This window comes from Chiroxiphia lanceolata, chromosome 26 (assembly GCF_009829145.1).
Source record: "Chiroxiphia lanceolata isolate bChiLan1 chromosome 26, bChiLan1.pri, whole genome shotgun sequence".
Lineage (NCBI taxonomy): Eukaryota > Metazoa > Chordata > Aves > Passeriformes > Pipridae > Chiroxiphia > Chiroxiphia lanceolata.
This window is the reverse complement of record NC_045662.1, coordinates 2397308-2419771: the sequence shown is the minus strand read 5'-3', so window position 1 is coordinate 2419771 and position 22464 is coordinate 2397308. Positions and strand designations below refer to the sequence as shown.

General features: G+C 46.1%; 1 protein-coding gene across 9 annotated transcripts in view; it reads left to right on the top strand.

Moving 5' to 3' along the window:
* Positions 1–22464, top strand: part of TANC2 (tetratricopeptide repeat, ankyrin repeat and coiled-coil containing 2) — a 237981-nt gene that overhangs the window by 183638 nt on the left and 31879 nt on the right. For all 9 annotated transcript variants that reach the window (XR_004360907.1, XM_032711002.1, XM_032710999.1 and 6 more), the window contains 4 exons: positions 841–1007; positions 3303–3910; positions 17644–17752; positions 22009–22131. Coding sequence is in view for 8 of the 9 variants with exons in the window: in XM_032711002.1 (XP_032566893.1) it covers positions 841–1007; positions 3303–3910; positions 17644–17752; positions 22009–22131 (1007 nt within the window). In the remaining variant the exon portion in view is untranslated. The remainder of the gene's footprint in view (positions 1–840; positions 1008–3302; positions 3911–17643; positions 17753–22008; positions 22132–22464) is intronic.

Genomic DNA, 22464 nt, shown 5'->3' with positions numbered 1-22464 from the left:
GTATAAAACTCAGGCACTGCATTCACTCCAGGATTTCAGAGAGGCATAAAGCGAATTTTCTAGTGTACCCAAAAATCTTGCTGAGAAGTTAACTGAGAAAGCATCTAGGGTCGTTTTAATGCAACATGTGTGTTCTTCATAGGGATATTTACAGTATATTAGGAAATAAGTGCAGCTTGTTGACGTAAGGCAGGGACAGCAGCACCGAAGGCGAGGTGTTTGCGCACGTCTGTTCTCCTGGAGCACCCCAGGGGCCACGGGCTCCGTCATCGATGAACACTCTGTGCTGGGCTTTCACAGCAAATTTCCTGATGCAATTGAAAGCCAAAGAGAAAAACTCACCTGCTGTTGGGAATACTGAGCTCTGTGACAGCAGGATTTATCCATTGCCACCTGGTTTCAAGTTTATTAGGCAGAAGATGCCACCAGAGCTTAAGATACGAGTCCAAAAGTATCTGTATCATCAGTTGTAAGGCCACACCCAGCTCTCGGTGTCTGACCTGGAAACACTGACTGCACTCTTTGCGCCACCTGGGTTACTGTATCCTCCAGCAGCCAAAAGTCCTGTTTTAAAAGTCCACAATTTGCTTTTTGTAGGATTTTCAAGGCCATATTGGACCTGGTGCGGTGGAAGGTGTCCCTGCCCACGGCAGGGGGGTGGAACAAGATGACCTGGAAAGGTCCCTTCCAATATGCAGTTGAAAAATGTGCCGCTGTTGTGATTTTTTTTTCTTCTTCAGCAATATCTGGTGATGCTTTAAAACACTGTGGTGACTTTACAGTACATTATGGTCGTGTGTCTGTAGCCTTTCCAATAAATGCCTTTTTTCTTTCTTTCAGAGAGGAAGATCCCTGATGAAGATTTCATTATACTAATTGATGGTTTAAACGAGGCTGAATTTCACAAGCCAGATTATGGAGACACCATAGTATCATTTCTGAGCAAAATGATTGGAAAATTTCCTTCCTGGCTGAAGCTGATAGTGACAGTCAGGACAAGTCTACAGGTACGATGAGACCCAAAATAGTGATAAATTGTGTCATTGTCATGATGGGCTTAGTTAAAGATGGATGTCTGGATTTGCTCAAGACCCTTGATTTCACTTTATCCTTTTGGCTTTTTAATTTTTGGATTTACATCCATGTCCCCAGACTCATTCTGCAGCTTTGGATGGATCTGATCCAGCATTGCTTTTTCACATCAATAAATGTTCATCAGCAAATGGTTGAGATCATTTTGTGACACAGCTCACATGCCAAGAGGCTCTAACTCACTGAACCATTAGGAGGGCAGGGCCTGATGTCTGTCAGCTTGTGCAGCTTGAGAACATCCTCTGTTCCATGTGGAAGAGCAGAGGAATTCAGATTTCATACCCTGAGTGTGATCATTTCAGTCTGGAGGAGTCAGTGCAGGCCAAGACATTATTCAGCTCAGAAGGACTGTGGTGAGCAGGTGCTGAAGCTCTAAGCTGAGTGTTGTTTGGGTTATTCTTCAGTGGTTTTGTTTTAGTTTGCAACTGGGCAGGTTTTTACCTTCGGCCTGTTCATCGTGATTCTTTTGGCAGAAGGATCAAGCTGAACTTAGTTTGTTGGCTCTACTGCTCATCTGAACAGAGGGAGCTGGGAAGCAAACACAGTCACCCAGCTGGGGCAGATCTGCTCTTTCGAGGTTTCTCAACAGAGCTGCTTGATTTGCACCATCACTGATGGGAACATTCCCACTGAGCATCCGAGCCTGGAGCCCAGAGGAGGCAGAGTCAGCAGGATGGAACACACATTTGGGAGCCAGCTCTGCAGCTGGCCTGGCTGCTCCGGGCGGAAAGGCCTGTCTGCAGCTCTCTGGTTCTCATTTTTTCATTATTAGCCATTTCTTCATTAGCACAGAGCTGTGGAGTTCATTTTTAACGAGCTCCATTAAGCAGTTTCACTGAGATTTGCTAATATTTACTGAGATCTGCAGATTGATTCACTTTGGCCTTCCTGGCAGGGAGCTGAGTCTGGTTCCAGCCCCAGCAGGGCAGCCAGACCCTGCACACTGTCCTTGTCACTGGGAATGGCAGTTGCTTCCCCAGACCCAGGAGAGCACAGGATATCTGTGCAGATATACTCCCCAAGATCCAGGAGAGCACAGATCTCTCTGCTGGACTGTCTGCTCCCCAAGATCCAGGAGAGCACAGATCTCACTGCTGGACTGTCTGCTCCCCAAGATCCAGGAGAGCACAGATCTCTCTGCTGGACTGTCTGCTCCCCAAGATCCAGGAGAGCACAGGATATCTGTGCAGATATGCTCCCCAAGATCCAGGAGAGCACAGATCTCACTGCTGGACTATCTGCTTCCCAAGATCCAGGAGAGCACAGGTTTCTCTGCTGGACTGTCTGCTCTCCAAGATCCAGGAGAGCACAGATCTCACTGCTGGACTATCTGCTCCCCAAGATCCAGGAGAGCACAGGATATCTGCTGTGTGGTGCTGGAGTCTGTTTTTTTGCTCAGTAATGCAGTAGATTAAATATCATTTGAAAGAAATCTTTTCTTGTAATTGTAAGCAAATTGCATCCTGCTAGCTTGAATTCCTCATTTAATTAGGGTTTTTGCAGCCCTGTGTTCTTCACTGCTGGTTTTCTTCGCCCTGTGCTCTCCCTCTTTATTTTCTTGGAGAGCTGATGGCTTCTCTAGAGTCTGCCTTGGCTTCTCCAGGTCTGTTGCATCATTTCTTTTCTCCTCACAGTGGCTGAGAGCCCATGAGGGGCTTTGGAAAGGCCTTTGATGATCTTTGGTTTATTTGAGGAAGCATCATCAATGAGTTCAGCCAGTGACCATTCCCTGGGCACAGCATCCCCCAGCAGACAGACGTGGTCACTTTGCACTGGGAAATGCTAATTATTATCTATCCTGGTGTTTCCATGCACCCATGGATGTGGGATGCAGGAGGATGCTCCCAGGGATGTTCTTCAGCTTCAGCAAGTTTTATTGTGGCCTCAGATCTGTCATCTGGCTGTCCATTCCCTCTGACTTGATCCGTGGTTGGGAATAACAGGGGCACTGCACTGTGTGGATTTGCCAGCCCTTTCCATGGATGTGGTGTTAGGAAATATCCTTCATTTTAATTTCAGTCATGTTTCACACACAACCTACTTGATTATAGATGAGTCTGAGGTCCTGAGGGCACAAACTGCCAGTCGTGTGCTTGCCCTGATGGAAGGTCTTAAAGGAGTCTCAGAGGTGCCATTGTAATAGAAATTAAATGTGCTTAATGAATAAGAAACGCAGCATGAGTGTCTTTTTTTCTTCTCTTTCTTTGTAGGAAATAATTAAGCTGTTGCCCTTCCACAGAATATTTTTGGATAGACTGGAAGAGAACGAAGCCATCGACCAGGACCTGCAGGCTTACATCCTGCACCGGATCCACAGCAGCTCGGAGATCCAGAACAACATCTCGCTCAACGGCAAAATGGACAACACCACGTTCGGCAAACTCAGCTCTCACCTCAAGACCTTGAGCCAGGGGTCCTACCTGTACCTGAAACTCACTTTTGATCTCATAGAGAAAGGATACCTGGTGCTAAAAAGCTCCAGCTACAAGGTGGTGCCCGTGTCCCTGTCCGAGGTGTACCTGCTGCAGTGCAATATGAAGTTCCCAACACAGTCTTCCTTTGACCGGGTCATGCCCCTCTTGAATGTGGCAGTGGCTTCTCTGCACCCATTAACAGACGAACATATTTTTCAGGCCATTAATGCAGGTAACATTGAGGGCACTTTGGAGTGGGAGGACTTTCAGCAGAGGATGGAGAACCTTTCTATGTTTCTTATCAAACGTAGAGATATGACGCGAATGTTTGTTCATCCCTCTTTCCGAGAATGGCTTATTTGGAGAGAAGAAGGTGAAAAGACCAAGTTTCTTTGTGATCCTAGGTAAGCAAACGCTCTGAGAAATCAGAGCTGACACAGGTGTTCATCTCACACTGTCACCTGAATCATTTCATTTCCCGAGGTTGCACGTGGTTCGTTTACCTGACTTTGCAGTTCTCGAGATCTGTAAAGATCACCCGAGATCTTTGTGTTGTTCAGTGGAAAGAAATAAGCCCCCCTGGGCACACAGCTGACCTGGCAAACCCAGCAGTCATCTTCAGAATGAGATGAGCTGTTCCTCAAAAGGCCCCTGGTGAACTCCTCAGGTATCACCAGGGCCAGGCTGCTCCTGGCAGCTCAGTCTGGAGAAGGGGAATCATCCTCCCTTTCTCCAAAGGTATCCAAACCACATGAAGTGGAGGATAAGGAGATGAAAGATGAGTATGTGGATATTTTTGCAGTTGCCTTCAAGTTGTGTTCCTCATGGTCCTACTGAATGTCTGTTTGAAAACAAAATAAGGAGCAGAACTGGACTGTAGTGATTTTGGCGTGTAAATGCATCTGCAATCTCTGTCCTGACAGCAGCTGAATTCCTGGCTTAGCTCTCAGGGAACAGAATTTAATCACAGTTGGATTTATATTCTCTAAACCCAATGATCATTATTAACAACGTTATCTTTGTTTCTGCTGAAGAGTGGAAACGGACTCTGACTGTAACTTTATCCCCACAAGCTTTGCTCTGTTTTGTCCGCCCATTTCTAAAATATGATTATAAAAATCAGGGAAACACTGGGATTCAAGGCTGTGTTAGTGTCTCTCCCAGACCTGATGGTCCCTCTGAGGACAGTCTCATGGTATTTGCTGGAACTGGGTAGCATCTGGCTGATCAAAACAGCTGTGGCTGTTAGTGGTGTCAGAGTAATTTACCTCTTCAAATTTTGAGGTAAACAGGCTGCAGCAGAAAAATGCTAAATAGCTCCTCCCAATGGGCATCTTCGTGGTTTTAGTAGGTTCTGACAATATTCCTGTCGAGTGAGCCCTTTGTAAAGCATCTCACAGCAGCAGGTGCCTTTAGATCAGTCAGTGAGTTGTTTAATACCCTTCCTTGGAGTCATTAAGTGCTTGTCACCACGTGATGCTGTTCCACCCTGTTTGCAGTGTCTGTGCAGTGCTTACACCCATGGAACTGAGAGCTTTCTGCCTCCCAGTCACTCCCTCCTGGTGCTACTGGTGTTGTCTGACCAGGCTGTAAGAGCTTCTTATCAGCTGGGTGAGAGGACAGCCTGGCAACTACCACTGATCACACAGCACCTGCCAGAATGGTCCCTAAGGAGAGAAACTGGGAAAAATCACTGCTTTCCATCATTACCATGAACACAGAATCAAGGTGCAGGATGCTTCCCTGGTGGCTGGGGCTCCCCATGGGTGTTGGGTGCTGTGGGTGGTACCCGTGGGTGCAGCCAGGTAACATGGGGATTGTGGTTCTCTGGGTCCAGGAATTCTCTTCACCCTCACAGCAGTGGGAAAGAGCACTCTCAGAACACCAGACTCAGAAAGGAACTCAAATGTGCAGCATTTTAAGTGGTTTTGCACTGAAACCAAGCGTCCAACCACATGTGATTTTATTGGGAAGGCACAAATCCACCCCTATCCACTCAACAAGTCACCAGATAGTTCTCTGCTCAGCAGAGGTGGTTTTGCTCTGCAACCAAGTATGCAGCCACGTGTGGTTTTAGCACAAAGGCATAAATCTGCCTGTTTTCACTCAACAAGTCACCAGATGAATTTCTGCTCAGTGTTCCAGTTTGGTGCTGCCTTTCCTGAGCGTCACAAACACGTCACGCTGCCCTCAAGACCATTCCGGGGACTTTCAGGCATTACTTCTCATCCTATATATGCCATTATTATGAGAAATTAATGGTGACTGTAAAGCTTATGGGGACCACTGTGCAAGCAGGGAATCCCTGCAGAGCTGACCCAACTTGCCTCCTTCCCGCTGGCAAAAAGAAGTTGCAGCACATCAACAGGCTCCCACTGCCGTGAGCACGAGCCCATGTGTAATGAAGGATTAATAAATATCTGTGATGTGTAATGTGTGCTAATTGCATTGTGCTCTGATGGTGGCTAATGAAACAGGATACAATTCAGTGATTAATCGAGAGGGACCCCTGAGATTCAGCTACAGCTCTCCTCAAAATCCTCCTGTCCAGCTGATCCCGAGGCGCCGAGCTCAGAGCACGGAAACCCTGAGCGACAATCAAGATAAGTGATGATTTTTCCTTTTTATTTCTCCGGAGAGAAGCGGAGCTGGACACTGACAGAGCTCACAGCAGTAGCCTGTGAAAATTGGCCTGTGTCTGGTTTGTTCACAGCCAGCTTGATTTCTTGGGAATTGAGAAGACGTGACAACTGTCCGGAGCACTCCCGCAGTTGGTCGTACAGCGTGGAGCTGTTTGCCCTTGCCATGTCAACACATGAAGAGTCAGGTTGCTGAGCTGATGTTTTTCCCCACGAGAAGAGCTGTGAAGTGAAATGTGGGTTTGTGAAGCTGCTTTTAATTGACTGACCCTGACAGAGTGTCCAGGTATGAGGCCGTTACGAAGGAAATTGGGATAATGGGCCTCGTGTCCCTGGAACTGCAGCTGGGATAATCTTCCTTGTTTCATTAGTGAGAGCGAGTTCTCGTGTTGTCAGAAGCAGGGAAAAGGGGGGGAGGGGGGGAGGAGGAGCATGATGTCCAGGAATTATCCCATTTTTCCACACTTTCAGGATAAACAGCAGATCTCCATCCTCTGGGTTTTTGGTTGACGCTCTTCTTTGAACCCTCACCGTGCCCTTGCTGTCCAAAGCAAAGGCTAATTGGCTCTGAAGGGGAGTTCTCTCTGCCAACCCCCCTCAGCCCCCTTTGTTGTTTAACACAGGACACCAAGGAGGCTTTGTCAGAGCATTTAACAGCATTGCAGTAACGACCTCCCCAGCCTGTCAGGGCAGCACCGTGAACCAAACGGCTTCCTTGACAAATAACATAAAACATTTTAGGGAAAGACCCAATCCTTTGTGACTGGTGCACCAAGAAAATGGTCCTGATTGCACGTTCCCTTTTACACTTGTGTTTCTTAACCTAAATTCTACTCTAATGTTGTGCTGCTGTGCAGATTTAATCAGAAACTTCCATGCGATTATTTCCCATGCTTTTACAGTTCTAATAAAATGTTTTATCCCTGTGCTGCTGCTGAAGGGACTGTGAGGGAGGCAGAAGGGAAGTGATCTGCCCTGGCAAGGCAGTAGGAGAGCTGTAGTCAGATATGGACCCCAAAAGTGAAATTACTTTATCCAGATTTAAGTATCAACATCTGAGTTACTTGTCTAGACGTGCTTTATAGTCAGAGGAGAGAAATTAGAGTGATTCATTTCATCCTGAGCTAACAGGCTACAGTAGGTCAGAGCAGGAATGCCTGGGAAGCATCTCCAGCTGATTTATGAGGGATCTTGGGGTGATGGGCTCCCCAGGAGATGTCTCCAGTTTTGACAAATAAAGCTGGAGGAGATGAATCTCTCCAGCCTGCTCAACACACGGGGCTTTGAGGTAGATTCACAGATTTTCTTTCCTTGCACAGGAATGCTAAGGAAGGAAAAAGATGCTCCAGGAAGATACTCTCAGTGCCGTTGCCTGTATGTGAGCCTCTCAGTTTGGGCTTTTGCATCTCAGGGTGACCATGGAGCACCCAGTGCTGTGTGTGCTGGCGGTGATGGCTGAGGAAACAGGCTCTTAGTGCTGCTTGGGCATGTCCCAGCATCCATGGGATCACAGCAGAATGAAGCATTTTAGATCTTCCCCTCGAGTGCTTCACCCCTGGCATGGTGAAGCCAAGCCTTACCTAATTTTAGGTGCTTGCCATCCCCACATCTGTTCCTCAGCTGGGTGCTCTGGTCTCCTTTAATCCTCAAAGCGATTCATCCAGCCTGTTTTACTGTGACTGGGACGAGCTGAACCCCATTACCTGTTCCCCTCTGCTGCCTGGAGGACAGTCCCTGGACTCCAGGGCCACCTGGGTATGGACACGCTGCTCTGGGGAGGTGGCCTGTGCCAGGCTGGAACTCGGAGGAGATGGGAAGCTGCAGAGGTGGTGCCTTCAGAGGAGGTTTGCTCCTGTTTGCTGTTCTTTTACATGGCAAAGGCTCTGCTCTGCTTCTGGCTCCTTGCACCTACTCTGGATTTACCATCTGATGGGCACAGCAGCTCATATTTTACCTTCCATAAGGAGAGCGAGAGGATGGGAGCCACCAATGCGACAGTGGAGGAGAGTCTCCAGGTGGAGAACTTCAGGATTATCCTGCTACCCACAGGACATTTTCACTGCATGGAGGTGCCAGGCTGTTCCCAGATGAGGTGTTATTCTGGAACCCCAGAATTCTGTGTCTGAGTTTCCAGAAGAGCTGAGTGCTCAGGTGTGTTGATACCCAGCAGGCTTTTGGGCATCTCTCAAAATCAGGGTGTTGGTGCCTCCTTCAGCATTGGCACCACTGGACTGATACATCTGTGAGACCCAGGCTTGGTAATCCTGCCTGAGGAATCAATTCTCTGCAGTAGATATTCTCTCCAGTGCACCAAGACTTTATCAGGCAGCTCCTGCTCGTGGAATTTTGTAGAAAAAAAATCTAATAATCAGGGATATATCACCAAAAAATTAACCAGAGAGAAGTACTGGTGGCTCAATGGTTAAGGGCATCTCCTCACCTCTTCCCTCCTTTTCTGCATCCACAATCTGTCCCTGAAAGCCCAAATCCAGGCACCCTGAAGGGATTAACAAGCAGAAGGATGCAGCTCTCCTCCACCACCCGAGTTGCCATGGTTTCTGCCAGAGCTGTCTTTTAGTACAATACTCTCTAGGTATTTTGCATTTTCCTTTTTCTCTCAGGAGCACGTTGCAAGTGGAGACTTTTCCTACACAAAATTAATGTTTTTATGTATTACCCAGCAAAATGATAGAGTGAAGGAATTAGAGAAAAATCAGGGATTTTTGTTTCGTTTCGGTGGAATGATTGATCTGATTGACAAATCATAACCCCCAGTTTAAAGATAATTAATTTAGAAAGTTCAGAGGAAAAGAAGTTTGTGACAATGGTATTTATAACCATTCAGGAATACAACAAAGAGCTTTAAATGGGGGGGGACTGGGTCCTTACATTATACATCAGCTCCTTAAAAATCACCCCCAGTTCAGTCCTCCATAAGGAGCTCACTTGGGCATTATGGTACATGGATTAGTTGATTTTCTTCCTCTTTTGTATTATAAGATGCTGAAAAGCTCTTAAAATACACTCAGCTTGGTTGACAGCTGAGATGATCAGGTGTTCACCAAAACCCAGAGTATGTCTTAAGTGTTTTCTCTGCATCCACTTGGGATGGGTTTCGCTCGGCGAAGCAGCGGCACTGTTTGAATTCAAGGTGAGGCAGAGTAATGGGGTTAGGATTTATTTGAATTCCTTATTTACTTAGGCAGAAAATTAAAAATAATGCAGTGCCCCTTAGCACCCTGTGGGGCTGGAGTGGGATGATCAGGTTTTCCAGAGCAGTTGGCAGCAGCCCCACCTCTGGAGGTGAGCAGGGAGCGAGCACTGCCGCTGCCATTGGAATTTATTCAGCATTGCTTTACCCTGGGAACACCTCCCTTAATGGCTTTTTCATGGCTCCAGAGTGCCAGTCTTGTAGCTCTGCACGTGTTGGAGCTCACACTGGGCTGAGTGTCCCCACAGGCATCAGCACAGCCGGGAGGGATGTGATGTCATTCGTTGTTTTGCCGTCCCCAGCCGTGGGCTGGATGCCACATGTCACCAAATTACATGAACTCAGGTTGTTCCTTGCCCACCCTGTTGTCTGGTCTGCACTTGTGCAAGGCCTGTGCTGAGTTAGTGCAAATAATTACCAAATCACCACGGGATCTGGTTGTTTAAGAACATTTCCACTGCTCTGATTTTGGCAGAAGTGTGGAGTGTGGTGGAAGTGGTGGCTGAGCTGCCATTTGGGGCAGGGCTTCCTCTACACCCATAGTGTGACAAGACAACGTTTGCTCTTTTAATTTGCCCCCCAGGCAGACTATAGTGAGAGCCATATTTTTGACTCACAAAGAAGAATCCATCATCATGTCCTCCAGTTAATTGGAGGGGCAAACCCAATCTGTTCATCAAGCAGTAGGGACCTCACGGAGTGCTGACTCTGAGAATACAACTTTTAGGCTTCCCATATGTCTTCCAGAATAAATTTTTCTGATTCCATGACTTGGAACCCAGTACCTTTTGAAATGTTAAAGGAATGGGCAATAGCTAAACAAAGTGAATGTAGGAAACCTGTTGTGTGCAAGTATCCACATCACCAGCATCTCTAGATGTTTATCTAGTCATAGAGTCATGGGATGGTTGGAAGGGACCAGTCCCACCCCCTGCCATGGGCAGGAACACCTTCCACCAGCCCAGGTTGCTCCAAACCCCGTCCAACCTGGCCTTGGACATTTCCAGGGATCCAGGGGCAGCCACAGCTTCTTTGGGCAACCTGTGCCAGGGCCTCTCCACCCTTACAGGGAGGAATTCCTTCCCAATATCCCATCTAAACCTACTCTCTATCAGTTTGGAGCCATTCCCCCTTGTCCTGTCCCTCTAGGCCCTTGTCCAAAGTCCCTGGCCAGGCCTCTTGGAGCCCCTTTCTAATCTCATGTGGAAAATCAGAGCTTAAAAATAAATTATTAAAGCCACTGGCAGCAAGTTGGGCAGCTGGGACAGGGACTTAGCAGGACAGGGAAGTGACTTAGCTGCAGGTTTTCCCCTGAACTGTGGTCAGAGCTGCAGCTGCAACGTCAGTTGGAAGAGGAGAAATGGGAGACAGATTATAAATGATGACAGATGAGATGGAGAGCAGATGTGATCACTGCCACCATAAAGGACATCAGGAGAGCTGCTCATTTTAACTGGCTCATTAGACATGCAGCCTCAGCACTGGGATGCAGAAGGGTTTGAATATATTTAGTGTCTTGAGTTACTGTCCTCATAAAATCTGTTCTTTTTCTTCTGGACCATAAACTTCTGTATTCTGGGCCATTTTCACATCTAAATGGAAGAAAATATTCAGGGAATAATCCATCCTGTGGCACTGAGAGGAGCATAGTTAATTGGAGGTGTTATCAGTGCTGATCAAAGAAAGAAATGTGACTTATTTTCTTCCTGTTATTTCATTCCACAAATCTCAAGACCCTCTTTCAGAGCAAAGGCATCTTTCAGCAGTGCAGGACAGAGCAGTCCTGATTTGTTCCATCTGCTTCTTACATGGTCATTGACTCCTGGTCAAAGCACTTCCAAATCCCATTCCCTGTTCTTCTTTGATTTCATATATTTTAAATTGTGTCAGACTGAACGAGAGCAGAAAATGTATCACCGCTGGTCTTTTGAGGTCTGCTCTCTCTGTTAACTGTGAAGTCACTGGAGACTTTCCTGAAAGATGCTGTTATTCATTTTACCCATCCAACATATTTATTAAATATGCCAGGAGTCTTTTCACACTGTTCTTGGACAAGATTTCTTTTCTCTGAATATAAAGTAATCTTTTCCTGGCAACCAGCAGATTTCAGAAAAGCCTCATGAACTGAACAGAGACACGGGAATTGCGTCTTTGCTCTCAGGATCTGCTTTTTTAAATCTCATTAAGTCAGGACCTGTAAGCCTTTGGAAATGCTTTTTTTCCCCCTCTCCTTTATCCTTCCTTTTTTGTTCTGTATGTTTAAATCATTGTAAGTATCTTTTGTTACCTTAAATCTGAGTGGTACCATCAGAGCTGTCTGTTTTTCCTCTTTGCTGCTTCTCCTGGCAGTTCTGGCACTGCTGCCGTTGTTTCATGGAGTGCAGAGGTTCTCCAGGATCAGCTCCTGAGATGGGTGCAGCTCTGTGATCCTGGATAAACTCCAGACAAACTCTTTCCCTGTGATAAGCCAAGTATGTAACATCATCTGATAAAACACGGGCACATCATGGTTAGTGCCCACGGGATTTTTAATAGACAGCTGCTGCTATTCCAGCTTGGGAAGTTTCTGGAGTAAACTTTCTGCCTGAGTGATATGGCTGTGGGTGCTGTTAATGCCATGTCAGAGGGGTAGGGAGCTTTCCAGCTCCTTCAAAGTTAGGAGTCATTAAGCACAGAGAATCTTTTCAGGATGGGAAAGCCCTCTGAGATCATCAAGTCCAGTCATTAACCCAGCGCTGCCAAGGCCACAGGTGCCATATCCACATGTGCTCTAAAGCCTCTCCCAGCGCTGGAGAGAGTTGTGACTGCTGGTTGTTCCTCTCCTGGCTGTTCTACACTCATTCCATCAGCCTCCTGTGCCCATCTGGGGCCAAGGATGTGGGGCCAGGCAGCACTGACTGTCTTGGGAGCTTGGATTTCCTGGGCACATGCCTCTGGATGTGAATGGGATTGTAATTATGTTGGTTTTACTGGAGTTCAGTCACACCCTGGCAGTGAAGAACTGTCCAGTGAGCCTGTTGATGTTGTGAGATGTCAGATACTTTTAAGCCTTTCATTGCCAAGATGCTGTTACTTAAATTAAAACTGCTTGTAAGGATGAGCCAGCTGCCATTAAGTGATTGCATTTCTGCTCTTCCTAATATCTAGCCTAACTCTCCCCTGACACAGCTCCAGCCTTCCCTTGGGTCCTGTCTCTGTTCTGTCACTTGGGTACAAGTCTGATCCGTGTGTTTGTTGATGTACAGATTGAGCCTTATCATCTGTACCATAAAAAATAGACTTAGATAATCATTTATTTCCCTCTTTAGCCTGGAAATGTCTCATTTATTGCCCACAGTGATGGATTTCTAGTGTATGATTGAGGCCATGAGATGTTCCTCTGGGTTGGTGATGATGTTGTGAGTGTGTTATGGTGAAGAAAGCGAGCAGCAGCCCTGCTGGCTTGGGATCCTTGTCCCTCTCACCAGGAAGTGTGTTTGCAGTTCCTGCAGCAGCTGGAATTGGTAGCACAGCACTGCTGTGTCCTCAGTGACTTCTGGGCAGGGTGATGGTGTTTGAGCAGATACTCCACAGCTTCTCTCGCTGCAATGAGATCTGACCCAAGGGACAGGAAAGTTTTTCTTGGCTTTGAACTTGGCTGTCCCAGTTAGCTCAGCAAATTAAACCAGTGTTTGATTCCGTAGGAAAGAATATCACGTGCTGAAGAGCATTCCCTGGTTCGTTGGGATTTTCTTTTAAAATGTTAATTCCTTCCAAGTTAATTCGCAGTTACAACATCAGAGGGGAGCTGCGTTACAAAAATCAGTAAATCAACTTTGGTGATTAACCGATCCTTCAAGAGGAGCTCGTGGAGCTGAGCTTGGCCTTTTCTGCAGCCAGGACAGACATCTGGACATCCTTCTGCAAGGGAAGAGGCTCCAGGCTTTGTCAGAGCACACACGAGTCTCTGCACTGGAGTTAAAACGTTGCACTCTGCAGAGCTGAATAGAATATGAATACACGGCTTTTGGAAGACCAGATTTGCTGGGCACAGTGTCAAATCTCTTGCTTTTGGAATGTTTTCGTGGAATTAGCTGGAAGAAGGGAGATACGGGTGTAAATCAGGGAATTTGGTGGCTTCAGAAGTAAACAGGACTGATTCTCCTTTGGTTTTTTGCCTGTGTTTTACTCCAGTGCTGCAGCACCTTAATGCTGGAGTAATTTTACACCCTTTAATCTCTTTTGTTAGTGACACCTTGTCCCCTTCCATCTGTGTCACAAGGGGCAGTGTCATTTTAGGGATGTGCTTGAGGTACCAACTCCCTGTGTGCCCCTGCTCTGTGCCCAGAGCTGTGTGTGCCTCAGATTTGGGTGGATAAGGGAGCAGATGTGTAGGGAGCACATCCAGCATCTATTTATAGGAGCATGGAGTGACAGGGGGACAAGGGGGAATGGCTTCAAGCTGACAGAGAGTAGGTTTAGATGGGATATTGGGAAGGAATCTTTCCCTGTGAGGGTGGGGAGGCCCTGGCACAGGTTGCCCAGAGAAGCTGTGGCTGCCCCTGGATCCCTGGAAGTGTCCAAGGCCGGGTTGGACGGGGCTTGGAGCAACCTGGGCTGGTGGAAGGTGTCCCTGCCCATGGCAGGGGGTGGCACTGGATGGGCTTTAAAGCTCCTTCCAACCCAACCAATCCATGTTTCTGTGATCTCCCCCTGTGCCCATGTGCAGCTTTCACTTATATTTACATTCCTTAGAGCTGCTGGAGGTGTGCACTGGGCTGTGCTGTGTAGGGGGTTGGAAGGATTAAGACTCATCTTTCTGTCTTTTTTACAGATAGATATATATATATACACACACACATATGTGCCCATCCAGGCAGACAGCCCTGGCCATCCCAGGAGTTGATACAGGCACTGAGAGCAGACAAAAGCTGCAGAAACTGAGCTGGCAGGGCTATTAATTTTTCACCAAAAAAAGAAATCTTACATTAAAAATAGAAAAATCTCTGATGATAAACTCTGCAGTGGTGAAACTCAAAGCAAATCATTTCACCAAGCTCCTTGATGTAGAAATCATTACTGCCACTCTCCTGTATTATTAAAAAAAAAAAAGGAAAAATAAAATTAAAAAAAAACAAACCTGTGTTCTTGCAGTCTGGTTTAGTTTCCAATTAACATTGACAGAACAAGTGACTGCAAGTGTTATCAGCTAGCCCAAAGCCAAGGTCTGGGAAGCTTTGCAGAGGTAATATATTACTCATGAATCCTGTACTTTATTCTGGAATAGTTCGTACATGCCTTATTCATAACACCAAAGTCGTGCCTGTAATTAAATTTAGGTAAATACCCTTCCAACTGCAGCTGAAAAGCAATGTAGGAGCTGACTGTGGAACTGGTGTGTCAGGAGCTGCACTTCAGCTCCTGCTGTGAAGAACAGGCACTTTAGAAGCTTCTGGATCTTCAGTTCATGCGTGGGATTAATGCAGTTACAGCTCCATTCAGGGCCTTCCCAAAAGTTATCAAAGGGTTTTCCACCAGCAAGCAAACAACTGCTGTTATTTGCTGTCCTGTGATGTGGAACACGAGGCAGAGGGGATGGCTGAAGGCTCCCTGTGTGCAGCCACTCTCAGTCTGGAGCAGCAGGATGTGGTTCCTGATCCTCACAAAGGGAAGGAGCTGATGGCTCTGATTCGTGGAATCACAGAACCTTAGAATGGTTTGGGCTGGAAGGGACCTTAAAGATCATCCAGTCCCACCCCCTTAGCCACACCTTCCACCAGCCCAGGTTGCTCCAAGCCCCATCCAATCTGGCCTTGGACACTTCCAGGGATCCAGGGGCAGCCACAGCTTCTCTGGGCAACCTGTGCCAGGGCCTCCCCACCCTCCCAGGGAAGCTTTTCTTCCTAATGTCCAATCTACACCTACTCTCTGTCAGTTTGAAGGCATTGTCCTGTCCATCCAAGTCCTTGTCCAAAGTCCCTCTCCAGTTCTGTCCACCCTGTATAAGTTCTTGACCTTGCAGCACCAACCTTTGTGTGGAGGTGAACACCTTGGCCCTTCTCCAGATGACAACCACAGCATCATGAATCTGGTGATTTATTGCAATATGTGTATATATAAACAGCAAATAAAGGTTTCCATAATCTGTCCTAATGGGGCCAAATAAAACCCAGCAATTGCTGCTCCCCTTGAGTTCCAGCTGTACCTGGCAACACTCAAGCTGTGTTTCAGTCACTTGTTTCCTTCTGATCCAATCCTCCTTCCCACGGGCATTCCTGGAGTGTGAATGCATTTGTCTGTCTCCTCCAAAAAGCTGTGACCTGATGTCCTCCTCCCATTCCAAAGAGGAGAAGAGCCAAAGGGATTCAACAGCCTGTGGTTAGCTCAAGGTGCTACAACCACTTCCAAGGCCCTTCTGTTGTCCCAGCTTTTTGTGTTTTGTCCCTTCTGTTGGTGCTATTTGGGGAATTCTCACAGCACAGACGTGTGGGATGGGAGGCACTGCCCTGTGCACAGAGGCGTCCTCACGGATCTGAAGCTTCAGCTGAGGTATCAAAGCTCTGTTGTGCTGGGCAGAGTCACCATCTGGAGAGGCTTCTCCTTCCCTGTGGATGGGAAGTGTGGAGCGATGGGATCCCGGCACGGGCCCTGTGCCAGGCCGGGGTGTGGAGAGCAGCTTGCCCGGCAAAAAAAGGGGTTTTCCTCACTTTCTTTTGGTGCTCAAGTCACCCTGAGGATGGAGATACTGTCAGTCCATAAAAACATTTCAGACAACAGTTACTTGAGTTGATGGTGCCTCTGTAAATTGAGTTGCATTCTGGAACGAGGCACAGCAGGATTCCTCACCAGTGCAAGAGTAAAAGGGATGTGGTGCTCTTCCACCTGTCCAAACCTGAGGATCAAGCCCTGCCTTGTAAGAAAAAGGTGATTTGTTTCTCATCCCACTCTTCCAGTGGGCACATCCACTGGCAGAGCATCCCCAGGCCCCACTCCCATGAATCCATGTGTTACTGCTCCTAAAGGAGGTTCATTGGCAGGGCCTGGGGGGGACCTTGCCAGACACTGGCCAGGGCATTACAAGTATTGTGCTTTTATTCTTTTCTTCTTTGGGTTTATTTTGAGATGGAAAATCATTCCCCCTGGATGTGGATGAGCTGGTAAATCCCCACTGCTGTGAAAGCTGCTATCCTGTGTAATATTTACTTGATGTTTGGCCATCCCAAGGATTTCTTTGCTTTACCAGACAGGGATGAGCTAATAACATTCCCTGTCCTTAAAAGCCCTTTTAAAACCACGGTTGATCTCATGTTTTATTTTCCTTGGCCGGGAGGGGCTTGATTGCTTTTAGTGTAGTCACATTTTTATGCAGTTCCAGAAATGAAGTGGGTTAAAAGGGCTCCCTTGGGAGCACCCAGGGGCTTAAGGAAGAATGTCATTTTGTTGGTAAAACCAAGGAAACAGCAGACACAGCCCACCGAGGTTCCAGCGTGGAACCTCAGCAGCTCCTGCCCTGCTTGCTGCATCTCCTGCAGGGGCAGGTATTTGCTGCTTTGCCCAGAAATTATATTAAAATTTCACATTTTTGCACCCTGTGTGTTTTGTGTGTCTGTGGAGAATCAGCTTCTCGCATCTTTGGGAAGATTCAGCCATGTTGGACTTGCAGTGTTACAAGCTGGAAGTCTGTAAATGTTTAAAAATGTCAATAAAAATGACCTTTAGCGGTGGAAGTTGTTGTCTGGTTTATTATATTTTGCCTTAAACAGGGCCTGGTGTGTAGCTCAGTTAATTTGCTTTGGTTGTCAACCTGGTAGGTCATGGCCAGAAGCATCTTTATTACTGGAGAACGTGTTTACAAGGAAATAAAGCTTCACTGCAGGTCTGGCACAGGGTGGAAAGTGCAGGTGTCATTTAAAGGACATTTTTTTCAGAGTGTGGATATTCTAAATATGGCATTTTCTAGTGACTCCAGGGTTGGTGACAAGCTTTGCAAGTGTGGTTCTTCTCTGTAAAATGACTAGAAAAGTAGCACTTCAGTTTTCATGGAATTGTACCTCTGCTGTTTTCAAATTTACATCTGCTCATAGAAAATCTATTGGATGGGGTTTTTTTGCTGTCCTCCAGTGTTTGGGGTGTTTTGAGCTATCAGTGCTTACAATTAATTGGTGCTTTACAAGTGAGAATTCATCCACCTCTATTTCCCAGAGCTGGATGAGGTTGAAGGATTAGCAAAAAGGGGCAAAAATTACCCTCAGAAGTTGTTTTGTTGGTATAACAAGAAATACTAACACACTCTTTCTTCTGATTTTAGGAGTGGCCACACCCTACTTGCCTTCTGGTTTTCCCGGCAAGAAGGAAAATTAAATCGACAGCAAACTATTGAACTGGGACATCACATCCTCAAAGCACATATTTTTAAGGTAACAAAAATTCAAATGAAGACTTAACACCAAGCTCATCCCCAGCACTGGCAGTGCTCAGTCGTGTCTGGTCGTGGGGTTGGTGTAAGAGTGTGATTGCCTGAGGCTGCTGGAGCGAGTAGAAGTTTGGAAAATTGGCAGTGGTATCTAAGAAATGCTTGAAATTAAACCCTCCTTCAGCCTGGAAATTCGGCAGATAGCCTCCTTCCCTAAAAATTGCTCTCCAGCCTAAGAGGTTTCCTCCCCTGTAAGATGAGTTCTTGTAACAGCATCTAGAAAAGAGAAATCTTTTAAAAGTGGATTTGAAGAATCCAGCGCTAAATTTAAGTGGTAAAGGGGGAATTTGCTGGTTGTTAACATTGGCTGGTCACTCCATGTTCCTCTTCACACAGGCATTTCAGACCTGGGTAGTTAAAAGGCAAGCTTGGGTGTGAGCATCAGAATGACCCATAAATATCATTCTTCCTGCCTGCCCAGGTACCAGAGGATCAAAATTAGAGGGTGGATTTTTAAAAAGGTCACAGGAAATACAGAATTTCTTACAGCTGTTGGGATCTGTGAGTGTTTAACACCGGTAAAAACAAGGCTCTACTTTCATCTGGTCTGTACAGGATTTTATAATTTCAGCACTGCTGTGGGTATTCCTAGAGCAAGCAGGTGGTTTGTGCCTTGTGTCAGTCCTGTTGGAGTTATTTATTGCATTCCCTGGGCAATAAATACTGCACCAGTTTCCCCGTCAGGTGTAGCAGCAAAGTCTCCTTGTTTGGGAAGGCAATGGCTGGATCCAAAGGGAAGAACCCCAGCTCAGCACTTTATCCTCAGGGTGTCATTTCACATTTTGAGGTACATTCCCAAGGCCAGATTCAGCCCTGAGTTTACTGCTCAGCTGCCATTTAGATCTGAATCTGGTTCCAGACCTTCTCCATTCCACACTTCCATGGTGGAAACCAGTAACAGGGATTCAGGCTCTGAGCAAAGGACAATTTTCGTGGAGTGGACGAGCTGTCTACAGATTCCAGGTTTAACTGAGCAATATTTACAGTAGTAGAAAAAGCCAATTAGCATATGAGAAATGTCACTCCAGCCTTCTGTTCCTCATCACTCAGCAAAACCTTTGGGTGTCCCAACACTGCAGGAAGACCAGTGACAGAAAACCAGAACAGAACGTTGGTTGGAAGTACCACAAAGTTTTGGAAGGGTTTGAATTTAGCTGGTTTACAAACTGTAACTTAGTCTTTTGCTTTTCCTTGAATAGATTTATTTTTGTTCCTTATTTTAACAAGTGTTTACTGAGGATTTGTGAGTGTTTACTGCACAGAACAAGAGCTGCATTAGTTTCTGAAGGAGGCATTAGGCTGGAATATTACAGACCGTGTTTAAGATCTCGAGCATTCTTTAAACAAAATATTTCCTAGAGTACAAGCACAGGCTCTTTGCCTGTTGTAACCAGCTCTATTTGTTTCTAAACAAGCATTTTTTCCATTCAGGCTTTTCTTTCTGTCTGATCTTTTGCTGAAGCATTACCAGCCCGACCGTGGGTTTTCTGCCAAGTAGGGAACGTGTCAGGTCATCAATTCAGGATGTTCTTCCTCAAGTTCCCATATTATAGCAGCAGCTTTCTGCAGACACAAAGATCCTAATTTTGAAGCTATTTATGGAGGCCTGATGCCATTGTAATTCCATTTTATTAACCCATCAGAAAGCCAGGAGAAGATTAGAACAGGACTAAAGCGTTTTGTTCAAAGACTGAGAGCTGAGTATAGAGACAAACTTTGATAAAACAGTGCAGAAAATGTCTTTATCCTTCCCCAATCCTCTGGTACCTTGACAAGGTGATGATGGAACACTTGGAATTTCCAGGTGTAAAAATTCAGGTGCTGACCTGACACATTGATGGGAAGACACTTTCACATTCCCCTCTTCACTCACTGGCTGAGATCTGCTGGTTTTCTCTTTTAAACCCAAACATCCTCGAACAGTTTGGGGCGAAAAAAAAAGAAAAAGTAAAATGTTTTATTCTTTTTAATCAGTCACCAGTCTTAACAGGAGCATATGGAAAGCCAGCTTGGAAAGCCTGGCATGGAGTGAAAGGGCAGAAAGAGAAATGTGCAGTTGTTGTACAAGAAGACCCAAACTTCAGGCTGACGTATGTTTTACAAATCAAGCAAAGAGGAGGCTTTAATTTAATCCTAAATTAGTTAAAATGTCAGTAATCCAGATGTGGGTGATGCTTGGAGCAACCTGGTCTAGTGGAAGGTGTCCCTGCCCATGGCAGGGGGTGGAATGAGATGAGCTTTAAGGTCCCTTCCAACCCAGAGCAGTCTGGGATTCCATAAGGTGTGAGTGGCCAAATAGCAGAGGAAGTGATAAGTCAAAAATTAAAGGTGCTGACAGCTGCATACCAGACAGGACAGAAGAAACCAGTTCTGGACACTGGGGTTGTGAGGGTTGGCAAAGTTATTCAAATGGTCAGGCCATGCCTTGGTCCCATTTTGGATGATCCCAGTGAAGTGGGAACCACTGGTGGTGTTTTGGTTTGATGTTGTATCACACTGAAATTTACTTTTGCTGAAGGATTCAACCTGTACAGTTCTGAAAAGGGAATTTAAGAAAAGGAAGATACAAGCTGTAAAATGAGAAATAGTGCAGGGGTTTTTTTAGCAACTGAATACTGATGGTGTTGAATGTATTTTTTTCTTTAAAGGATAAATGTCACCTTTTAGGTCTTGCACTAATATCTAAGCATATATATTCTAATGCAACAGTTAAGATTTTTATAGCATCTGTGATTATCTTCAGAGGGCTGTTCTCAAAATATCTACCCTTTTCCTTGGTCCTTGATGGTGATTCAAACACCTTATTTATGGGCTTGATAGTAGTATGACAATTTTTAAATTATTTTAACAGTTTATTATAAAATTGTTTCCCATTTCCCAATTACACCGTCCTGAGTTCATGAAATTTAATCTTGACCTTTAGTGTCCTGCACTGTGTCATTTCAAAAGCTGCATTTAGCAGTGGCTCAAATTCCTGAGCTCTCTTCTCCCTCTTAGCACAAACAGATCTCTTCCTTGGTTTAGCTGCCTGAATTTTAAGGAAACAAGCACATGGAGCTGTTATTTATAAGAGCTTGTGTAATCTGTTGCTTCTTTTGGTGATAAAACTGTTCCAAGTGACAAATCTGTTGATGGCTGGAGCGATGCTGTGGAGTCTCTTCCCCACGTCGGAATTAGAGGCCTGCAGCTGAGTCCAGCAGCAGGTGGAGATGCTGATTCCTGCATATCTTCCCTAAGAGGAAACAATCCCACTTTTTGCTGCTGGTTTTGTTCCCACCTTTTCAGTCCTACAACCTGGAACTGTGATCCTGCTGTTCTGCACGGATACAAGTGACCCCCCCCGGCGTGCGAGGAAGTGAAAATCAGGGTTTGCATATCAAAACAGAATTAAGGCTGTCTGTGCAGTTTCCATGGAAACAGCAGGGTTTAATGGGAAATGGATCAGAACAGCAGCATTTAGGGTGTACCCACATCACACAGCAAGCACAGCATGCAGCCAGGCTCCTTCCTGGAGCTCCAATCCCATCCCTCTCCTCTTCCATCCAGCTGTTCACTCCCATCTGTTGGCTACAGAGCAATTATGGCTCTTTCCACAGGAGGGAGAAACCTACAGTTCTGTGCTCTGCCAGTTAGTGATGCTGGAAAATATTTCATATTTTGGAATCTTTCTGGAAAACGTCAGACTTCCTGTATGTTCTGTATAACCTGATCATGGACACCAGCAGGAAAGGTCGGAGATGAGAAGGGGGAATACTGCTCCAGGCTGTGGTTGAGAGTTCCTCAACTTACCTTATTGTGAGCAGACATTGTCTTCTGGTTTAACTGTGTGAATAATAAGGAAATTTGTGAATCAGTCCTGCCAAAATAATGTGTACTTTATTAAAAAAGAAAAAAAAAAAAAAAAGCAGCAATCTGTGCTCCTTAGCACGACGCTTGGTGAGGGTGTTGAATGGATTCTGGTTGCTCACAGTTTAATCCTGCCTTTCCTAGACCTTGGGAATGGCTACACAACCTTTACAAGCTCTTTCCTGCAAGTTTTTTAATCGATTGCAAAGGTCAGATGTGGCAAATCATTGCATTATTTTGAGTGTAGCCATTGTTGTCCTGAAATTCTTTGGCGTCCAAAGGACCGGGAGGATCTGCCTGGTGTAACGGAGCAGATTTGTGAGCTTGGGTCTCAGTCATCTTCTCTTTTTTTAGGGGCTGAGTAAAAAAGTTGGGGTGTCTTCCTCCATCCTCCAAGGGCTTTGGATCTCCTACAGTACTGAAGGTCTTTCCATGGCTTTGGCATCTCTGAGAAATCTCTACACCCCGAACATAAAGGTACCGGAGGAGGGGGAGGGAGAGCTGGGGTGGCACAAGAAGCTCCAGTGATGAGCAGTAACCACACAGAGGATCCAGAGGAGCTCCCTGTCCATGGCAGTGCCCTGCCCAGGCTGAGCAGCTTCCTGGGTGTTTGTCCTGAGGTGGGGAGAGGCCATGAGTCCAGTTGGGATGTTTTACCATCTGGGATGGTCCCTCAACTCTGCTGCATTGACCAGGAATCTCCTTTTAATTGCAAGGAGTGAATAGTGAGTTTGTGCCTGTGCAGAATGATTCTCTGGGGGTTTTCCTCTTCAGAGATGTGGAATGAAGCAACTCTTGTTGGAATGTGGC